The sequence below is a fragment of the Rhipicephalus microplus genome, chromosome X (genome assembly GCF_043290135.1).
Source record: "Rhipicephalus microplus isolate Deutch F79 chromosome X, USDA_Rmic, whole genome shotgun sequence".
Lineage (NCBI taxonomy): Eukaryota > Metazoa > Arthropoda > Arachnida > Ixodida > Ixodidae > Rhipicephalus > Rhipicephalus microplus.
This window is the reverse complement of record NC_134710.1, coordinates 301,169,918-301,190,852: the sequence shown is the minus strand read 5'-3', so window position 1 is coordinate 301,190,852 and position 20,935 is coordinate 301,169,918. Positions and strand designations below refer to the sequence as shown.

The 20,935-nt window shown below is 46.5% G+C and overlaps 2 protein-coding genes across 4 annotated transcripts in view; one reads left to right on the top strand and one right to left on the bottom strand.

Moving 5' to 3' along the window:
- LOC119161333 (protocadherin Fat 3) overlaps positions 1-20,935 on the top strand; it is a 353,600-nt gene that overhangs the window by 198,909 nt on the left and 133,756 nt on the right. For all 3 annotated transcript variants that reach the window (XM_075879438.1, XM_037413746.2, XM_037413745.2), the window contains exons 8-11: positions 616-735; positions 8,207-8,338; positions 9,373-9,472; positions 12,515-12,624. In XM_075879438.1, coding sequence (XP_075735553.1) covers positions 616-735; positions 8,207-8,338; positions 9,373-9,472; positions 12,515-12,624 — 462 coding nt within the window. The remainder of the gene's footprint in view (positions 1-615; positions 736-8,206; positions 8,339-9,372; positions 9,473-12,514; positions 12,625-20,935) is intronic.
- The window catches only part of LOC142776207 (uncharacterized), a 66,996-nt gene that overhangs the window by 34,433 nt on the left and 11,628 nt on the right, over positions 1-20,935 (bottom strand). The window lies entirely within an intron of this gene.

The following is a 20,935-nucleotide window of genomic DNA, read 5'->3' as shown; positions in this document are numbered from 1 at the left end:
ATATATATATATATATATATATATATATATATATATATATATATATATATATATATATACGTTAGGTTGGCGAGCACAAATATATATTTACACACAAAACAAATCCGCCCACATCTTCCTACGGCGGGAACTCGAGTAAGTGCGTCGCAGATTGGTGGGGGTATCGAGTGAATGTTGCGTAATTGGGTATGGTTTGGGAAGGCTTAGTTGTCATTTCGTCTTTAGTATTCTTAGTGATTGAATGAAGGAGAAGCGTTGCCTTCAACGAGTGGGGGGACGCTGATGTGCGATACAGTGCCTACATATACGGTATGGCCAATGAACTGTTGTGCAGCGCGAGCTGTCACTTTCTACTAGCAGACGCTACCTGTGTCGGCCTTGCAAGGCGAGAGAAGGGGGGGGGGGGGAGCAAACAGTTGGCTCGAGACGCAATCATGCGGCATGACACGCGAGGCGCGAGCATGCGCAGTGGCGGTGTGAACATCACCGCCGACGTCCGACGCGTGACATCGTGCGACTAAAAAACGCTCCGCATTTAAAACCTCGTCGGCTTCTCACTCAGTGTTTTGTGTTCTGCTTTGTTTTTGCTTGACAATTATGCATGCATACTTGCAGGGTGGCAACGAGAACAATTCTTTCGCTTTGTCCGACCCCCTGGAGGGCATCATCGTCATCAACAAGCCTCTAGACTATGACCACGGACCCAGAGAATATCGGCTTGAAATTCAAGCACGGGTAAGCACGACACGAATCAATGCTTCATCTATGCTTCCATGGCCGAATAAATAAATAAATAAATAAATAAATAAATAAATAAATAAATAAATAAATAAATAAATAAATAAATAAATAAATAAATAATGCAAGAGAAACTTGATAGAAAGGAACAACCTATTGTATAGCGTTCATTTCATTTAGTGTATTTGTGCTGGTACAAGGAGCACGTGCAATTGTTGTCGTGAATGTTTTTGCGAACAGCATGTCCGGCAAGCTTTGCCGTCCTTTCCATCTGCGGTGACAATTTTAAAAGAAGAAAAGACAAGTCGTGAAGTTCTGAAGTCGCCTGATTTGGACGTCGCAACAGGGCACGACAAACAAAACCGGAAGTGCGTCGTCGTTTTCAAACGAATTTTCTTTTTTCTAATTAGTTCAATAATTGGTTTCTCGTTGGATGCGGAGCCTTGGCGATTACGCAACGAACGACCGCGCCTAAATGGCCTCATGCGGGAGAACCGCCCCAGCGTTTATGACAGAGTCACGAGCGCGAGGTACTGACAGTTGTTCATTGTACTTCGCAAACAATGGCATTATGCCTCCGGCAATGTGCGCTTGCTTTGGTGTATATTTACAAGCGTCTCGTCTATGCATGCGTCCTCATTTTTACGCGGTTGGCAACGACATCGGGCAAACCTCACGGGTGCGTTGCCCCCGTTTGGTTCTGAGCATCAATTGCGTGGAGGAGTGCGCAAAAAGCTTGGAACAGCATTGTACATTCGTGCGGCTTCTAGAACTCTAATCTTGAACAAAAAATGATAAAAAATGGGGCAGGTGTGGAGGTTCTCGCGACGGAAAAATTCTCAAGTGCAGGTAGCCAGGCAGTCGGGGGTATTATATATATAACATCTACTATTAACGATGGTGACCGGTAAGGAGCGAATTAGGCGTCGAAGGTTTCGTGCTGCGTGCATGCTTATTAGTCGTGTATATTAATCATGGCCGCAATATTGAACTCACAATCGGTGAAGGTGGCCATTCAATGTCAGCAAGAGAGAACGCAAATTATTCTGAATTCGGTCTGTGCACTATATAGTTACGACACTCTCGTTGGCCGATCACCTTTGATCCATTCTGATTGGTCAGCGCGTGCTCTTTGAGGCCAGTATAGCTTACAAGCTATTAGTCAATACCCTCAATGGGCATCGTTCACTTACCAGAGGGAGCTGCGTTGCTCACGCCTCCCCGTCTGAAAGTCTTTGTCATTCGCCGTTAGGGGCACGCATAAAATAGACGCCTGCGCGCGTCCCCCATGTGTCCTGGCCACAATCCGCCCACAGATGCAGGGCGCGAGACGCGCGCGTCGAATTCCATTTTCACTGACGCCGTCTCAAGGTTGCTTTTTACATCCGCTAGGCTATGTAATCTGGCGCTGCAGTCAGACTGGGAAACTGAACTGAACGGTGCCTATACGACCACCCACCTATTTCTTTTATTTCCTTTGTACCGTTCCTACATACCACTAGACCATGGAGTCCGCTTTTGCATTGATTCGCAGGTTGCTAAGGAGCTTTAGATTATATCGTAACGCTACGCTTCCGTTCGTTGCGGTCACCCGCCGACTCCGTCACTTAGCGGGAGCCCGCAAGCGCTTAGTGACCGGCGCATGCGCAGTTGTGGAAAACGCAAATGCAAATCCTTGTGTATCTAAAGCTCTCTAGCGACGCTGACATATTAATAGACGTTCTGAAACCTTCGATAAGCTAGCGGCGTACACATACATTAGTAATAACAGTAGCTCCTCGTTTTCTAAATATATTTTTTTTTGCCGAAGTACAATCATTTTTCGCGTTACATGTTTCCTCACTGCCATCTCCTATGCTTTCTTATTTGTCTTTAGTTGCGTGTGCTGAGAAGCTTGGTCACCTATATTTTAACGAAAAAAAAAACGTGATCCCTTCCTCCCCTTTTATACAATATCTGTCAAGTCCCCAATTAAATATTAGCATGTAAAAATAAACAAGTAATTACAATGCTGGCCTCAACAGACGAACGACTGGTCTTCACATAGGTGGTTGGAACGAAGTTAACGTACGCTATAGGGCTACTTTTTTTTGCAGCAAAACAAAAAAAAAACTAATGTAATGCGATATGGTCGACAGGCGGGATCTAAAGTTGGTGTAGGTTTCATGTTCGAAGAACGATGATTCATTGATATGGGGGGTTTAACGTCACAAAACCACCATATGATTATGAGAGACGCGGTAGTAAAGGGCTCCGGAAATTTCGACCACCTGGGGTTCTCAAACGTGCACCCAAATCTGAGCACACGGGCCTACAATATTTCCGCCTTCATCGGAAATGCAGCCGCCGCAGCCGGGAATCGAACCCGCCACCTGCGGTTCAGCAGCCGAGTACGTTAACTACTAGACCACCGCGGTGGGGCTCGAAGAACGACGAAACGAACAAACTATATTTCCTTCATGTCCACAAAAGCCCGTCAAAGAATGTCGCAACAAAGAACAATCACACCAAGAAAAGGACAAAAACCTCCTTTACTAAACTAAAATCTTGAGTCCCATAATTTATTTATAGTTGAAAGCAAGTTATTGTGACAGGAAGAAAACAAGCAAGGAAATCAACCGATTTCACCACAACGTGGCTCTAGTTAACTCGACTAAGCTTGAAGCGAACATCCATATTGCTTATCTTTATTTTTTTTATGGAAAAGGCTAACAATAATGTAGGTGCCCTGAGCGTTGGCAGAAATAAACAACTGCTTTCATAATAAGCAGTCCTATGCTAGTTATGGAAAAATAAAGCAACGAATTTGTATACTATCAACGTTGTTTCGCTTCACAAAGGCACTTTGCCCGTGCACCTTAAGCGCAGTTACGTCACCAAGTCGGATCGCAAACGTTTAAAAACAACCCTCCTTGGCAGCCATTTGTCCACGTTGTGTGTGTGTGTTTTTTGTGTTGTTTTTTTTTTCAGGGATATCAACGCTTTTCCAATGAGCGCTTTGAAATGCGAGCCGACAACGTTCCCTCCGTCTTGAGCCAGCGCATGTGCGCTTCGTACTCTAGCCTCTGAAGTCCATCCAGGAGCGCTGTTAGTCGTCGGCGCGAGCCGCAACTTAATTTTCTCGGATCCTCGTTTTTTGTTTTTTTTTTTTTCAACGGCGCTTTCCGCCTCGGAGCGCCACCTCAGAGGGCAATTTTGGCGGTCTCCTTTCCACCTCTCTTTTCTGTACACGTTTCCCCGCGTGCCCTCCGTCTTTTCCTCGTTGGCGAGCTACTCTCTTAAGTCACCGAGAGATACAGCAGTGCAGATGTCTCTCAAGTCGAGAGGCTGAATGACAATAAGGAGCTTCACCCCGCCCCGCTTGTCTCCGCCCGCTATGCGCCCGCGCATGAACATCCCCTGTAATGAAGCGCTAATTGCATCGTGCGTGGTAGCTTAACGCCCTCTGCGTGTCTGAGCCCGAGCGTACGGATGGGCGAGAAATAAAAGAAAGCGATAAGGATGGGATCAGAGCCGGGAATACAGAAGAGATTTGCTTGCCGCGCCTCAGTGCCAGGAAAGCACCGCTCAGGCCCGGGGCGCCTCCTCTGAGACCTCGCACGAGCAATGAAGATAGATGGCTCACTAGGAGGGGTCCTCTCGTCTAAGAAGTTCCTCGCGAAGTGTGTTTCATTGTACTTTCGTCGAAAGCTCGCCGATGTCGCATCTGTTTTAGATTTAGGGCAGCCCCTCCCTCACTCTTCTCCCTTTTAGCGGTAATTTAGCCCACGCAAGCCTGGTCCACACGCGATCTATGAATATATATATAGATGCAGGACAAACAAGCCAAGTGTTGTGAGGAAAGCGCGACAGTGGCAGAAAAACGCTCAGCCAAAATAGCAAGTAGTTGAGATTCGCCTCTTATGTGGGGCCGGCGCAGATAGATGGTTTTCATGATGGCGCGCATTCGCGAAATCACGCCTTGCTTTCGATTCGTGCTTCTCCGCGTGCTCGAGTGAGCTGCGCGAAGGCCGCTGGGAAGGAGACTGGTCTCCCTCTCCGTTCAGAAGGGATAGCGCGAGATGTCGGCTGGGTCGGCGCTTTCTCGGCATAACTAGAGAACAAAGGAGTGGACAGTAAAGACAACACCACCACCAAAAAAAAATGAAGGGGAAAAGGGGGCAGTTCATAATGGAACAACTTCCTCAGGACCTTCTACATAACCTGCCAAACATTACGACGCATAGAAGTGTGGCAGCTTGGGCTAGTTGGTATGGCATGACGATAGTCATAGCACGAGAACAGAACGACGAAACAGACACATTCGTGTCCTTCTTGTCTCTGTGTCGTCGTCCTGTTCTCGTGCTATAACTATCGTCATTACGACGCAGCTTGAAACCATATCGCATGTTAGCTTGTTTCTTTCTTTCTTTTTTTCTCGTTACGCGCGAACTTTCATTCAAATATATGAGGACAAGTCCGTTTCGTGTCACGCCTTTTTTATATTATTTTACGCTCTGAATTCTTTAGTCGGGCCGACTGATAGCTCGAACAGTTGACAAGTGAGACGAGCTCTATACCATCTGCCTTTCGCGAATTATGAAATTTACACGCTAAAAAGACTTGCACCGTTTAGAAGTACGTTCGTATGGCCGACACGCCGGTAGCGTATACAGGTATACAGGTATACAGGTAGGATATGCATCCCCGCAAATTCCATTGCGTGTCTACCACGATCGCCCTTCTGCGTTTAGTTTTCGGCTTAGCATTATAGTTGGAGTTTACTTTTACGCCCCCACCCTTCTTTCGTTTAGTGCAAAGCAGCAAGAAAATCGCAAAGGGCGCGAGCAACTCGGTCTGCAACAAGCAGCCGAAGCGTAACCACAGGAAAGCCGGTTGTTGGCCGACGTGCTTTCGTTGAAAAAAAAAAAAAAAAAGGTAGAAAGGCGTGAGAAAAAAAAAAAGGGGGGGGGGGGGGGCGGCACTACATGCGCGAATTGGGCGGCATTTAGGTGGCCGAACGTGACAGAGCCCTTTCATCAGGCGGCCCGTATCGTTTCCGGGCGGTGTCGAACGAAGTCCGCACGTGGCCTCGGAACATTCCGGCCACGTAGCGTGGACGCCGTACAAGCAGCTGGACGGCGCTACACACGCAGCGCTGGAAACGAAGCACCTCTCTCCCGAGCCGCGGCCTTGTTCGCGCCCCATTGGGTCCGGCGTGGGCCGTTTGTCAGACAGCGCGGCACCATTCGTCGCCGAAGCGCGTTGGGGCGTACATGTGGCGGACGCTAAGTGGGCAGCTCGAGCAACGACGCTCGCGCGGAATCTGAGCAAAACGACGAGACATAAATCACGCCTTCGGTTCTCCCGAACGACACGGGGATAATGACTCTGTCGCTGAACGGACGCAGCAAAGGAACGCTAACGAGTTTGGTGGGGCGCGTTTCACGCGATCCTCGAGCTGCGGAAGAGGTGCACGCGACGATCAAAGCGGGCCGGGTTGGTGTGTGACGTGTCACATTGCGACGCCCCCGCCATCTACAATGAGACCCCTCCTCCTTACCCACCCCTCAATGGCTTACGAGCGGAGACAAAACAGCGCATTGCATCTTGGACACGTCGTTACTGTCTCCGTATACTTGACCACTTTCACTTTTGGTTGATGACCTTGCCTTCATTCTCCGGAAAACGCTGTGTAATTTCATTTAATCGACGAGAAAGATAACAAACCCATTCGTTTTGCCCGATTCTTTTTTTTTTGTTATCCACTGATAATAACAGGGTTTTTTTTTTCAGACTGATATTACTCGAAGCGCCGTTTCGATACCACCGTCGATACGCGGGACGGAAGTAGAGTAAAATAGCGTTACTTTATCTCTACCTAGCAGTTAAAAAAAGTACGTTGGCGCTTACTTCGTGCGTGTTTTAATCATTTCACTAAGATTTCATATGAAAAGCAAAAAAAAAATGCTGGTGAGGCAGCACTCGAAAACCTAGGTCCTGGTTCAAAGGGAGCGTCCTTCACGGCAACACATACAAAAAAACTTTAAAAAATACAAAAACTTATTTTATTTACATTTAATTACAAATACTGCTGTCCCATGCCTGGGACATTGCAGGTGCGGGTACAGAAAAATCAACGAAAGCACAGAAACAAACAATAGTGCGCACAAATTTATGTGACTAACACATAAATATTTTCCCGAACTCTACAGTGTTCATTCTACGCAATGCACCATCAAGCTTGTTCCAAACTTCCACCACACGCGGAAAAAAAGAGAATTTGAAACAATCCAAACGAGACCTGAAGGGTACAAGGTTCAAAGCGTCTTTACTACGTGTTGTACGCGCTGGTATATCAGCGAAAGATAAGGGCGCGTCAACGCGGGTCATTTTGTGTACAATCTTGTGCAACAAGATAATACTCTCACGTGTACGGCGGTGTTCCAGTGAATGAAGTGACAACAAATGAGCATGTGAAGACGGGGAGAAGTCCCGTTCATAACGGTTAAAAACGAACCGTATAGCCTTATTCTGCACAGATTCTAACCTGGTTTTATCTTGCTCAAGATGAGGCGACCAAACCACAGAGGCGTACTCGAGCATCGGTCTCACTAGTGTCTTGTAGGCAGTTAACTTACAATCTTTTGTCGAGTTTTTCAATCTTCGCTTTAAGTAACCAAGTTTCCTTAGAGCTTGACAAGTTATCTGATCAACATGTTTGCCCCATTTAAGGTCATGTGTAAAGGTGATGCCTAGGTATTTGAATTCACTCACATGTGCTAGGGTGGACCCATTGTAGTTATAACTGAAACTGAGAGGCTGTTTTTTATTTGAGAAAGTCATAGCTGCAGTTTTCTTGTAATTTATGGGCATTTTCCACGTTTAGCTCCAATCGCAGAATAACGAGAATACGTTGTTGAGGACTGACTCGTCTTGAAAGGTAGTAATGCAGTTATACAGTGCACAATCATCGGCATACAGACGTATGTGTACAGGGGTTCCAGAGATGACATTAACAACATCATTAATAAATATAATAAACAAGAGAGGCTTTGTGCTAGGGCCTCTCTTGCGGCGCATATTATGCGGCGTATTTGTGCGTTTTTTTATTTATGTTTTATACTTTTGCTTGAGGGACCGTAGCGGTACACTTACATTAGTAATTTGCTGCGACTACCATATCCATATATACTGTTTTCATTAGCATAGCAACAACGTTTGAAAATAAATTTATTGCTGAAATGCAATTTAACGGTTGGAATGAGCAAAGTTTCAACTCCAAGCATTTGCCTAAATAGGAGACGGCACGCGTAGTGGCGTATCATATAATTTAGCAAAACTAGCTCACACCCATATGTTTTCGTATAAAAATGAGTATAATGGAGTATGAGGAGTATGATGGTTCAGTGGGGATATTGTGCCCGTCACCGCATAGTTTCCCCACTGAAAGTGCTGATGAGTTCCTGCGCCTTTGCACAATTCGCAGGATCACGGTTCTCCCGAAAGCTTCCAGTCTGTAACGAGCGTCACGATCCGTGTGAAGGACGCCGACGACCAGAACCCCGTGTTCACGCGCCAGCTCTACAAGGCGAACGTCACCGAAGCTGCGGTAATCACGGTGAGCATTACTTTCTGTTTCCATGTCTTACATGTCTTACCATATTTACACAATTGTAGATCGACCCATTTGGTGCAAATTTGAAGTCCGAAGTTGGGGAGATCGAAAACTGTAGTTTCGGTTGTGAAGTCGTTCCCAAAATGATCCCCGCGTACTCCCGAAAAGCTATCTCGTTTTTTTTTTTTTTTTGCACAGCTTTCAAGCACTGCAGCGAAGCCAGTTTGACACACCGGAATTTGACTGTTTTTTTTCGGGCACGTCGTAAATATTTTATTTTCTAATGGAATATGTTCGTACTCTTTTTTTTTTTTTGTCCTGCAATTGTAGGGGGATCAGCCTACATTCGAGTTGTCTTACAGTTGTGAAAATACGGCTCTATACTTTAGAGGCGCAGTGTAAGGCAGCGGTATTTAAGATCGACATCCGAGTGTACAGCCAAACGCGCTTCATAGCGCAGATTTGTTCGAAATAAGACAATGCTGTGATCATTCCATTGCTCTCGTTCAGCAGCTGTGATTGCGCGACCAGACAGCGTCGAAACCATGACGCTATCTTCATACTCCCTTCCGCAGTACATTAGACTAATAGTGCAACACGCGGCAGGGTACTGTACCATAGCTATATTGGTGCCGTATTTCGCACTATTGGTGCAAGATATACTATAGCATGCTATATATTACTCCTAAGTATCATGCACGGCACAGGCAATCACACTCTTTGCCGTAGCGATAAACCACGGTTAGGGTAACTGTGCAGAGACAATCACTTTATTATTTTTCATTACATTTTGCGATGTTCAAAAGTGACTCATATTGTGGCAGATACGAATAGTGTACGCAGCAATAAAATAAGCTTGCTGAAGCGGGAGCAAGCTGTTGGAGACACCTACACTCATAGAGCACTGTATAGAATCTAGAAACTTCTAGTATCTCATTTTGTGAGGCTGGCTAGTTTGCATCTCCTATGACCATGCGGCCGCACATGTACGCTCCAGTGGCGTTCAAATAAGCGTCAAGCGCGCTTGTCTCATGCAGGGTGCTCGACTCCGAGTCAAGGTTCAGACGGACGCGCCAGTGAATGCGTTCGACCAGGACCTGGGAATCAATGCGCCTCTCCGCTACTCCATCGTCCACGGTAAGTCCGGCGCGTTTCAGTGCGCAGTGAAAGGTCGCGGGGGCTGTGCACCACACAACCGGGAAATTTTGGCGGCCTAAAAACTCGTAGTTCGTTCCGAAAGTGCACGTATACGAGGGTAGCAAGAGATAATTAGAAAAAATTTGTAGGACTCGCAGGCGAGCGTTCTTTTTTGGTTGTTGTTCATCGCACGTATATACTTGAAGCGCATATCAATTCTTAGTACGACAATCTTGTTTTTATTTTTTTTTCTTCTTCGAGCCTTCACGTTTAACCCGCAGCTGAAAACTGTCGCGACGGTTCTGCCGCTCATTTCGTTTTCGCCCCGTCTTCAGAGCGGCTCGGCGATTACAAGAAGCCTTCATTTCCTCGCCTGTCACAACCGAGAAGCGTCGGATCTTCGCACCCCGTCGTCGTCTATACTGGGCGTGCTGAATCGTCCCTGTTTTTTATTTATTATTTGTACTCGTGTATCTTTTTCTGGCGCCCCTTTGTTTCCGACTGCTGCGCTTCTTTGGTTCAAGATTGATGCGCGCTGCGAGATAAGTGCAGTGCGGCGGTGGAAGGAAATAAATGAATGGGAGAGGAGGTGACATCTCGGTCCTCCAGCATCATCTTTGCGAGTTCGTGCTTCGAGTGAGGTGGGCGAGACGAAAAATACAGCAAGAAAGAGTGCGCGAGAAGAAGTGGTAGCCAAGAGGCCGGGTTTTGTTGTGACGGTTCGCCCTCAAGGCGCAAGTTCTTTCCCCCCCCCCCCCGCCACCACTACTTCGATGGCACGGCGTCTATCTCGTGGTGTCGCAAAGGCCCGATCCGTTATTCTCGCCAGGAACGCAATCATTTTGGTGGGGGGCTTTGTCTCGCACTGCACAAAGCGCCGTGCCTCCTCCGTCTTATTGCTGCACGGTAGCTGTTCGACCCTGCAGCCCCGAATGCACCGCACCGCCAAAATTGTCAGCGCCGAACTTGGCTCGATCGGTGCAACTCGTCTTCGTGACTGTTAGCAATACGGGTGGCGTCAAACGGACGAGTCTGACCTCGCGACTGGCGACGCACTGCTCTCGCAATCTCCCAGGTGACCCCTTTCCGACGTTCGACCACACCTTTTCGCGCACTGCCCAAACTTCTTCAATACGTCTGAACGTCGTTTATCTCCGCCTGTTAGTTTGATTGCGTATGCAGCGCAATGTCCAACTTCGCCAGCTGTCCTCGCTTAAAAAACGAGTAATGCAGTGCTGACGCAACTCTCAAGTATTCTGCTATATTGGCAGATCATCCTCGTAAAAAACCTTTCAATAACATCCCTACTTACCGGATAGCGACATCAACCCTTCTTACTCTTTCCTAGGTATACGACAAGGGTTTTTTTGTCTTTTCGGGGAAGGGTGACCACATGCTCACGCCCCAGTAGAACTGAAATAGTAGCTGGGAGCTAGTTTCGACCATACGGTATATAAAATTTGTTTCTGCGCATTCGGTGCTATTTTTACAGTGTTGCATCCACCTACGTGTTCACTTTCAAACGTTGCGAACCTCAGTTTTTGTCCTCAACTAATTTCACAACAGCAGATTTAACTGAAAAAATATAAAATATAAATAAATTAACTAAATTTAAAAATAAATTTTACACGAGTTTCGTTAGGTGGCAGCGGGGCTCTAGCAATGAGGTACAACGACGATACAGTAAGTTGCAACAACAACACGAGTTCCTAATGTGTTAAAAAAAAAATCCGGAACTTTCTTGCCAGATTCAAAGCTTTTACCGAGCAGCACGACTGTTGAAAAGCTGTTGTCGCTTACTGCGCCCCAGGTTTCACACAGGCAGCGTTATTTAGTGGCGTATTATTTCCCGGCCTCCTTTTCGTCAGTGTCAAAACTTCAGAAACGTATAGTCGCACTCCTATGAATTGCAACACGTTGGCTGGGGTTAAACTGTCCCCAAACCTCAGTGCACGATTGCGCAAACAAACGTTATATTGGTTCAGAAGGCAGCGCTAATTGAGAAAGTGAGCGCGACCAGTTAACTATAGTTTTTCTTCTATGTGGGGGCCACTGTGTAGTGTTGACATCATTTTGAGTCGGACGGTGTGTTTCAACTCATATTGAGTGCGACTGCACATGATCCCAGGACTTCTGAAGTTTTTCTGTTGTTCTAAGTTGTAATTAAGAGCCTACTTAGCTACTGGCTTCGTAAAACATGGTTTTGTGGGCTCTTATTACTGTGGGATGCCGCAAGAAACACAGGGTACAAACACCGACTTCAACTTCTCTTCGCTACACAAGAAAGGATTGGCGCTCATCTTCTGTTCGTTTAGTTATGCCCTGTCATGATACGCGTCAATAAAATATGTTTCGCATAGTTATTACTTGAGAACCCCAAAAAAGGTGACTCTCTACTGAACCAAGAGAAAAAAAAATAAAGTCGCTTTGCAGCTGTACTCTATGGTAGACCAGTCAGTACTTTAGTAAGGCGCAGCCAAAGCTTTGCGTTTGCGTTGCGCATGCGTCGTACGCGAACTTCTCGCGGGCTCCCGATAAGTAACGAACACTAAAGGCCTGACCCCACGTATCCGTCGCCGCGCGTCGGCGCGTGTCTTTTTGACGCGGCGTCCAGCCCTCTCCCATATAGAGAGAAAGAGAGCACGGCTTCGCGTAGCCACGCGCCCACTCTCTCTATGTGGAAAGGATGGGTCGAAAACCGAGAGGGCGCGTCGAAAAGCCTCGCGCTGACGCGCTGCGACGGCTACGTGGGGTCAGGCCTTAACTCTACGCCCACAATCTTTGTGCGTGGTAATATAAAGCTCTTTATTCTCACCTCTAGCGGTCGAGCCTTTTCTCTTCAGTTTTTATTAGCCCAATAAATGTCCGGCTTCACGAGCTGTTAAACTCGTCCCAAAAAAAGACTTCGCGCAACTTCCGAGATTGAAGCAAAAATCAAGTATCATCCTGATGTTGCGTTATCAACTTTGCGCTGGGCGATGCATTTTGCGGGTGTGATTGCAATGGCTCAGCTTAAAAGTATTCGCGTGTCTTTCCTGACAGGAAACGAACTGGGAATCTTCGAGCTGCAGGAACAGACTGCCGAACTATTCATGGTTCGAGAAGTGGATCTAGAAGCCTTGCCCACACCGGTCTTCACTCTTCAAGTTCAGGTAAGTGATTCGTCATCGTAAACGGCCTTGGCGCAGCTCAAGTTGCATATATTGTCACAAGATATATATATATATATATATATATATATATATATATATATATATATATATATATATATATATATATATATATATATATATATATATATATATATATATATATATATATATAAGGGAAAGAAGTGTATACCTAAGGGCTCGTTTTTCCGTGTTTTAACACAATATTAATGAGATCTAACAGACAGTAATGCCAAGGAATGTGCAGGGGAAGTTATTAGAACCAATGGAATGTAAATAAGAAGAAAGAAAAGTGGATGAAAAAATAACCAGCCGTGAGCAGCTCACGGCTGGTTATTTCTTCATCCACTTTTATTTCTTGCTATTTACATTCCATTGGTTCTAATAACTTCCCCTGCACATTCCTTGGCATTACTGTCTGTTAGATCTCATTATATATATATATATATATATATATATATATATATATATATATATATATATATATATATATATATATATATATATATATATATCAATGAGTATTATTCTGACGACCTGTTTCATGCTTATTAGGCATCCTTAATCCTACCGCTTTGCTATCAGCTGTGACTTGCTGAGGATAAAGTATAAAAATAATCTGAAAACATCTCTGTATACTACGCCTAACGATCTAGAAACCAGGCTGCCACTACATTTTTGCGCAATAATGATGGTCAAATGATGGCAGCAATGATTACGCCACTCACGAGATGGTAAGTGAGGAAACCGCCTTACAGGAATGCCAGAAACGTTGAAATTTTCAGGCATTCCCGTACTGGTTTCCCTAAAACGATTTCTTTTTCTCATGGCAAAGTACAACAAAAAAACAGCGTTAACCTCAGACTATTTAGTTCATCTCCAGCTCTCTGACAAAACCGAAGCATATGCCGTCATGCTTCGTGGAAGAATCGCGACATTCTTCTTTAACGATGGGCAAGAATTATCGAAGGGAGTTTTTTTTTTATTTTCCCATATTAGTTGTGTATATGGTCTATACATCACTTAAGTTCGTGATGCAACTTTCTTGCGTAATTCTTGATATAAAGAAGGCTGTTTTTAGCACAAAACACTAACTTCTTTAGTGCACTCCCCCTCCTTACCTTACGGCCAGCATATGCTCCGTTTTTTCAATTAGTGCCTTAATGTTTTTTTTTCCTTCACTTTATTTCCTCCGGACTTGAAGCATAACTTTCACTACTCGTTTCGTAATATTCGGCAGAGCGGGGGCGTGAACGAACCTTGCCGAATCACTCGAGTTTTTTTAGCGAGTCCGGCCGTAGACGCGCCTCAGCTTCCTTAGGCATTCGCTGCTGTTGCTTCTCCGTCTCCTTGTAATAATGCCGAAGCGGAGGCGCAGTGTGGAGATTTTCCCATGGCAGTGCCGGCACGGTACTTCTGCGGTTTCCCATGGAAAGGTCAGGGAGTCAGTCAGTCAGTCAAGAACTTTAATGATCCGTCAAACTTCTAAACTTTCGCGTCTCGTTTATCGCCGGAACTCGTGCTTCGTGATGCCATCTGTTGCGCCCGAGCAACTCTTATATAGGCACCAACGTACAAGCGAAGGAGACGAGTAAGGGCAGAAGGTTATAGAGAACCGGGAGGAGTTGCCGAGGCATGGTCGCTGAAGACTGCGTCGTCGATGCGGCCTATGGCACGCACCGATCTGTCCTGCGGGGAAGCGCGACGCCCCTCGAAGCGTGACCCATCCCGTCTTCTGCCTGGTGTCAAGCTGGTTATTGATTGCTTCGTGCGGACGTTGATGAGCCGTACGCCCTGGGACGTGCCACATCCGGGTCGCAGGCACATTTTCGCGCGAGGGGAACGCCTTCTCAAGTCTGGGGACGTCCGCGGCCTCTGCTTTTTTAGACTTGTACCTTAACGTGCGTACGTTCACGAGCACGTATACTTGCTCCCACGCACGCCAGAGCCAGGGCTTCCGTTCGCTGATGGAACTATGGGTTACTGCACATTGATCATCGCGCCCTCCAAGATGGAAACGTGTCTCGGAAAGATGTAGTGGTCATAGGGGCAAAGCTGAAGAGATATATACTTGGCGCGCAGTTAGCCTGACAGTTGGTTGAGCCAAAAGTAATCGCACAAAATGGACGTGAGGGATAAGGAGAGTACCGTTCCTTTCTTTCTTAACATTCTTCATGCCTTCTGAACAACAGCGTTGGTATTGTGGGGGGCACAGACATGTTTGTATAAAAGCTTGTCACACTTGCACAAAAAAATAATGTGACAAAAGTCCGTTTACTCACCATAATTACCTGCAAAGATAATCTAAGTGAAGTGATAGCAAAAGATTGCGATAAAATAGAATAAGACGAACAAACTTAGAACGAACGGTCAGCAAACGCAAGATTCTCAGCGGCACAGAAAGGAGAGGTAAAGCAACTGTCTTAGAGCAGCGAGAGAGTGATTACTGCAGGGCATATCATTTCGTCAAGGTGTCCCACTCTCACGTGGATAGGCCACCCGATAGAAACACCGCACGAAGAAACAACAAGAGGCAAACATCCCCGCGCTCGGCTCTCTAAGAATACGCTACAAGTGGGACACGGACCTCTGGACTTCGCGAGGAAACGAGATAGGTGCAGCTTTTTCGGCATCTGTAGCTGGCCGCGCGCCGAAATGCCCTTCCCCTTCGGTAGGCGGCCGTCATGCAAGGAGAGACACCTTGCAGGTTCACGCTCGAGTTCACACGAAACAGGAACCCAACAGCGCGCCACGTCGTACCGATTCTCGCACCACCAGGCGACCAAATGACGTGCCGCAGGCCTCGGTTCTGCACACATAACCGTCGTGTTATTTCGGTCTTTACTTCCTTCCTTTTTGAGCTGGTTTCGCTCCGGCTCCCCGCGTGCTGTCCGTTTGCGTACCGCCACGCTCAGCCATCGTCCAATGTGTTGCAAGGCCAATGGTGCGGATGTTCAGCTCGGCCCGGCTTCGATCAGATAGCAGCGTCGACGAGCGAGCGGTTCCGCCTCTCAGTTTCGCTTTCGGTACGCGCTCTTCAGAGACCGATCCTTTCGCAAGGGGTCACTTGGGCCCATCTTGCGTGTCAGGAGAGCTTTCCGCGTTTTCTTCCTGTTACCATCCCACCATTCTTCTCCCGTTGCACGATCGGGTGTGAGGGGTGTCTGCTTCGCTCGAAAAGCCCGCGGTTTTAAAGCACCATTTCTTCATACTGCTTTCGATACGTGTCTTAGCCAGTGTTCCATTGTTCCCTTCCTGTAGTCCGGGCCACGTCAAATCCCCTCCCCCCCTCCAAGACTGAATTAGGATGTTCGCGAACGACATAGTAAGATACCTTAACTGATCATTACCATGGTAATAGCATCGTGGATATGACCTATTAGGAAGCAAAGATGATAACGCTTTCATGCTGAGAAACCATAAGTGATGAAGTGCAGGGTTCGTTTGAAAAAAAAAAACATGGAGACGTGAATGAGATTTTATCATGTAGATGTTAACTGCCAGTTACTTGAAAACTACAAGAAAAACAAGAATTGATCAAAATGTTCCTCGTTCTGCAGACTCAATTCGGCGCTCATTATCACCGTTGTTGCAAACGAATTGTAAGCATATTTGAAGCACGCTAACACTATACACATCGCTTTGGACCGCACCTTGTTGGGTGCACTCAAGTTCATTCAAGATAGTATTGGAATGGAGAAAAGGAAAGAAAGAATTTTATAGTTTATATGAAGGATGTTCGTCGCCGGGACTTATAAGGACTCGAGGCTATCGACGCGATTATAAGCTCCGGGACGCGCCAAAATAGGTAAAGACCAGCAGAGGAGAGGTAACACGCCACACTATATACAGGACCCCAGAGCGCCATCGCTTTTCATAAACACTAGCCAATAAAAGTTTATTCTCTCTCTTCATGGGCAGGCAGCGACAAACGGCTGTCGGGGCAGCAAGATTCGACAGCATGCTCAGGGCAGGATAAGGTCGTCCAGACCGGGAGAAAATGAGAAGCGGCAGAGACGCGATATTTAGGCGTATACAAGCTGTTCACGAGCCGCGAAAAAGCTGCAGGCGTGTTACCCCGTGGTGCGTTCTAACAGCCACGCAGCGTCGTCTGGCGGCGCTGGTGCGGCAGACGTCTTGTTTGCATTCCGGCCGCTCGCACTTTGCCGCGTTGTGCGACGTTCACCGAAAGTGGCTTTCTGTGAGAACCATCTCTCTCTATAAAGCGCTATGTCCATTCAAATACGATGCGACGGAGGAAATATGCTGTGTCGGATCGCATTAAGCGTTCAAATAATACACGCCGGTTTTGGTTAAACGCAGCAAACAACGTCGCTTGCGCGAAGGTAGGTCGCACAAACATGTTTATCCCCACACGACGGCAGCAACCGTCGGAAGTGACTTTACATGCAGACGAAAGCGTGCTTGCATACTTCCGCCTGTTTAAGTGCGTTGCCAAAACGAAGTCACGAGGCCAGTCTGCTCAAACTTTATAGTGAGCGTGCGGCAACGAGACGTGTGTATATATATAGCAGAAGCAGCCAGCTCTTGTTACGCGTCGTGCCATTTTCCTGCCCGCGGAATGCGTGCACTGTGGTGCCTCGACTGCGTTGGGTCGACGAGGCAGCTTTTTTTTTTCTTTTTTGCTCACGTCAACAACGTGATCTCATTTCGGAGCTGCGCTTAGACCTCTCAGAACATGTTTTCCTTTGAAAACAAGCGCAGAGACATAACGGCTCTTTTACTGCGCCACCGCACTCTCCCAGTTCAACCATCCGCGTTTTGTTTTTCTTGTTCTCGTCTTTGACTTCATCCGGTACACCTTTCATCTCAAGCTTCTTACGCTTGTCTGACCGGCTACGCGCTCTTCGTCGGTTCGTCAGAGCTCATTAAATTCCAATCGCTGCTGACCGCGGAACAAGTGCCGGAAGTTTTTCGAGCCTGCACGCAAGAAGCATCTGGGGATACCGGTTAGTACTCTTTGTGGCGTAATCTGTAGGCCATGTGGTCTGTATACACGGTGCCTCTATACCTAAGAGGAGCCAGCAAGGCGAAAAATGCAGGATTCGCTTTACGCTTATTGCTGCAATCATTATACTATATAGAGACAAAAGACAGCAATATCTACCTTTAAATTTCAAATGTCTACTTGGTGCGCACTCTCTCAAACATGTACCCACTTCAATGTGCTGCTCAGTCGTTAATAACGGCATTCTCGAGTGACTTGTAAAACTTATCCGAATATACTGAAGTTCTTTAGAGCTCATAAGCGACATAAAACGTTTTGAACATACTTTTTTTTTTGTTCCTTCAGGTTCTTTGCCTGTAAAGCTGTAAATTTATGCGATAGCACCTGTAACGTTTCGCAAAACAGAAAAAAAGTAACATGCAAAATTTATCAAAGCTCGCATTGCGCTATCGCACGAACATGTCCCCCGTAACTAGGGAGTGTATTTGTTAACTTATATGCGAAGTTATGGTTAGTAATTCGTCTCCACCACCATAATAGCCCGACAGATCTAGTACAAATTCAGTCCTTTCATAACTAGCGACGTTGACAACGTTTGCTATCCTGCGTACTATACGCTGTCTCACAAGAACATGTACATTCTTTCTTCTTAAATCAGTGCCACAAATTACTGCAACGCGAGTTTCCTGTACAAAATTATCTCCTTAAAATGAAAATACACTGCGGTTCTACACGGCGCCTCTGTGCTTCACACATCCTATTTGCATTATACATCGTGTTTGAACTCCGCCTCAACGCTGACTAGAAAGGAACGTACACTAAGCCATCCGAGTAGGAAAAAAACGTTGTCGTTCTGGCAAGACTTTAGCTATTTTGTTTTCTAACTGGCCAGTTATCGTGCCATTACTAAAGCGCAATATGTTATCTTCCAACCAGTGATTAGTCGGATAAGGCTTTTCCACTGAATTACTTTATATTCTAACCGTTGAAAACAGAAAAAAAAAAGCTCTCCACTGATAACGACATCCGCAACGATTTGTACGGTTCCTGTAGCAAAAGATAAAAAAAGAGACTACCACATAAATCTGAACCACTGTTCCGTGGCAGGGTTTTCTGTACGCCTGCCATAAACTTGTATAAGTATGCGCCACTCAAATCGGCTGTATATATGAATAAACCTGTACGTATACGGCCGGCGTGGCACTTTTTTTTTCCTTCTTGAACGTACGCGAATGCCGGCTCTATTTCCCGAGATAGGGCATATGCCCAGTAACGTCGACAGGTGCTCGGTTCGAAATTAGACGGATGTGCTCTTTTCCTAAACGCGAACTAAAGTGGAAATGCGTGTACTCCGCAAATGGCGTTCAGGAGAAAAAGCGGGCGCGGCCCGCGACGCAAAAAAAAAACTAAAAAAAAATCTTTAAACGGGCCCCCACCAATCTAAATCGTCTCAAACTAGACTTCCCGTTCTGAACTTGGAACGCCTTTGGCAGGGATCCTTTTATAATCCCCATCGGGTTTCTTTTTTCTTTTTTTTTTTTTGATTCGCCATGAAGAACGCTTTTAGCTTAAATTCTGCGCTCAATATTTCCGCAACAGGGTCGCGAGAAAAAAACAAAAAAAAAGAGAGGAACAAACGCGGAAGTGGCTGCCACGGTGACCTAACTTTACTCTGACCGTAGCTGGCTGCCCAGCAAAAATAAGGGTCCTTCTCCGTTGGACAAACGGGTCACCATTCTTGATGCTCCTCGCGACGGACCCTCGAGCGCACTTAAAGCCGAGCCGGGCCACTTTTGCTCCGGGGTGCGAGCGCCGACTTTTGGTTGGGCGCCGCCGGAGCCAAGATTGCGGCACACAAGCAGTGGCCGCCACGTCGCTGGGCGAAGAGCGAGAGTGGTTGGCCGTGGGCAGCCGGACAAAAAAGAAAGCTCGGCGCGGTTTTTATTCCGGCCGTGTAATCAATCAACCGCACACTGGGCACAGCGAGCGCCACTGGCGGGAAAATGCCCCTAGGCAGTCTGACGGATGGCCAGTTCGCATTCCGACCAACAAAGGAGTTGTGTAAGGTCAGAGAACAAAGGCGAAGGAAGGATTGAGCCGACGAGAGGAGAAATGGAGGAGGGGAGAAGAAGAGAGGAAGGGAGAAGCAAACCCCCTCTCGCAGTCGTCCTGCTCTCGAGACGTGAGCCACGACTTCATCTCGCCAGCAGCGCAGGTGGAGAGGAGGTCAGAAAGCCGTATCGAGGTCAAAATATAACGGACATTCCTGCGTGCTTATACCACCGGCTGCAGCAGTGCCCCGCTGTGGGGCGTATATAAATCGCGTTACCTGTGTATCTATGCATGCAGCAGAGTCGGCAATCAAGCAGGCACCAGCCGCCTCCAGCTTTGGTTGCTTTCCCACTTCCCGTCGTCCGCCTTTTTCCTCTCTCTGTCCCCTCGAGGCGTCTTACGTTGGCTGTTGTACATTCGAGATGTACAGGTGTGCGACAACGTTTTTCCTGTGGGTAATCTCATTTTTAAGTGAACGTCAACTTAGAAGAAAAAAAACAAAGGGAGGGGGGGGGGGGGGAGACGACTAGCCGAGTTCTCTTCAACATGCAGTGCCACCCATGACGCGCCTTGCTTCGCTCCATTTTTTTTCTTTCAATTTCAACTTCGTTCTATTGTGTGAGACGTAAATTGCTGGTCAGAAGAAAAAACAGATGCGAAAATAGACGCGGTTTAATGAGGAGGCACAAGGCGAGACGAAAAAAATGAAACGAAAATACACAAAGGAAGGATGACGAAAACAAGTTATACAGAAAGTCATTAGGCCCATTTGTACGAAATGCAAAACATAACCTCCGCCCCGCGAATGTAGAGAAACGTAACAGTAAAAGAACGGCTAGCTTACATTCATTAATTGCGGAGAACATGAGAAACGCCTCGAATAATGCCGCTGCTACACCATACTGGTGCATTTGATTTCCTTTTATATAGCTACGATGTGATCACTGTTTTTCTACAATAACCAGAATTTTAGAAACTGGATGCGTAAACTCAGCACAATCTCCTTCTTTGCTAGAAATTCCAAGAAGCCAGGGATCGAATTCGCAAAATTTAATTTAATTTTTGTTTGGCCTCCGTGGCAACCATTGGCAGTACATAGACTTTTCTCATATATATACGGTGAGGTACGGGTTCATTAGGCAAGCACATGTTTCGTGTTTCGTTGTCGTTCTTCGCTGTTCAAGATGCCGCAGTGTTCCCCGTTCTCAGCTAATTTGTGCTAACATGTAACTTTCAGGACTATACTAAATCATTACACGTAAGATTGTGAGT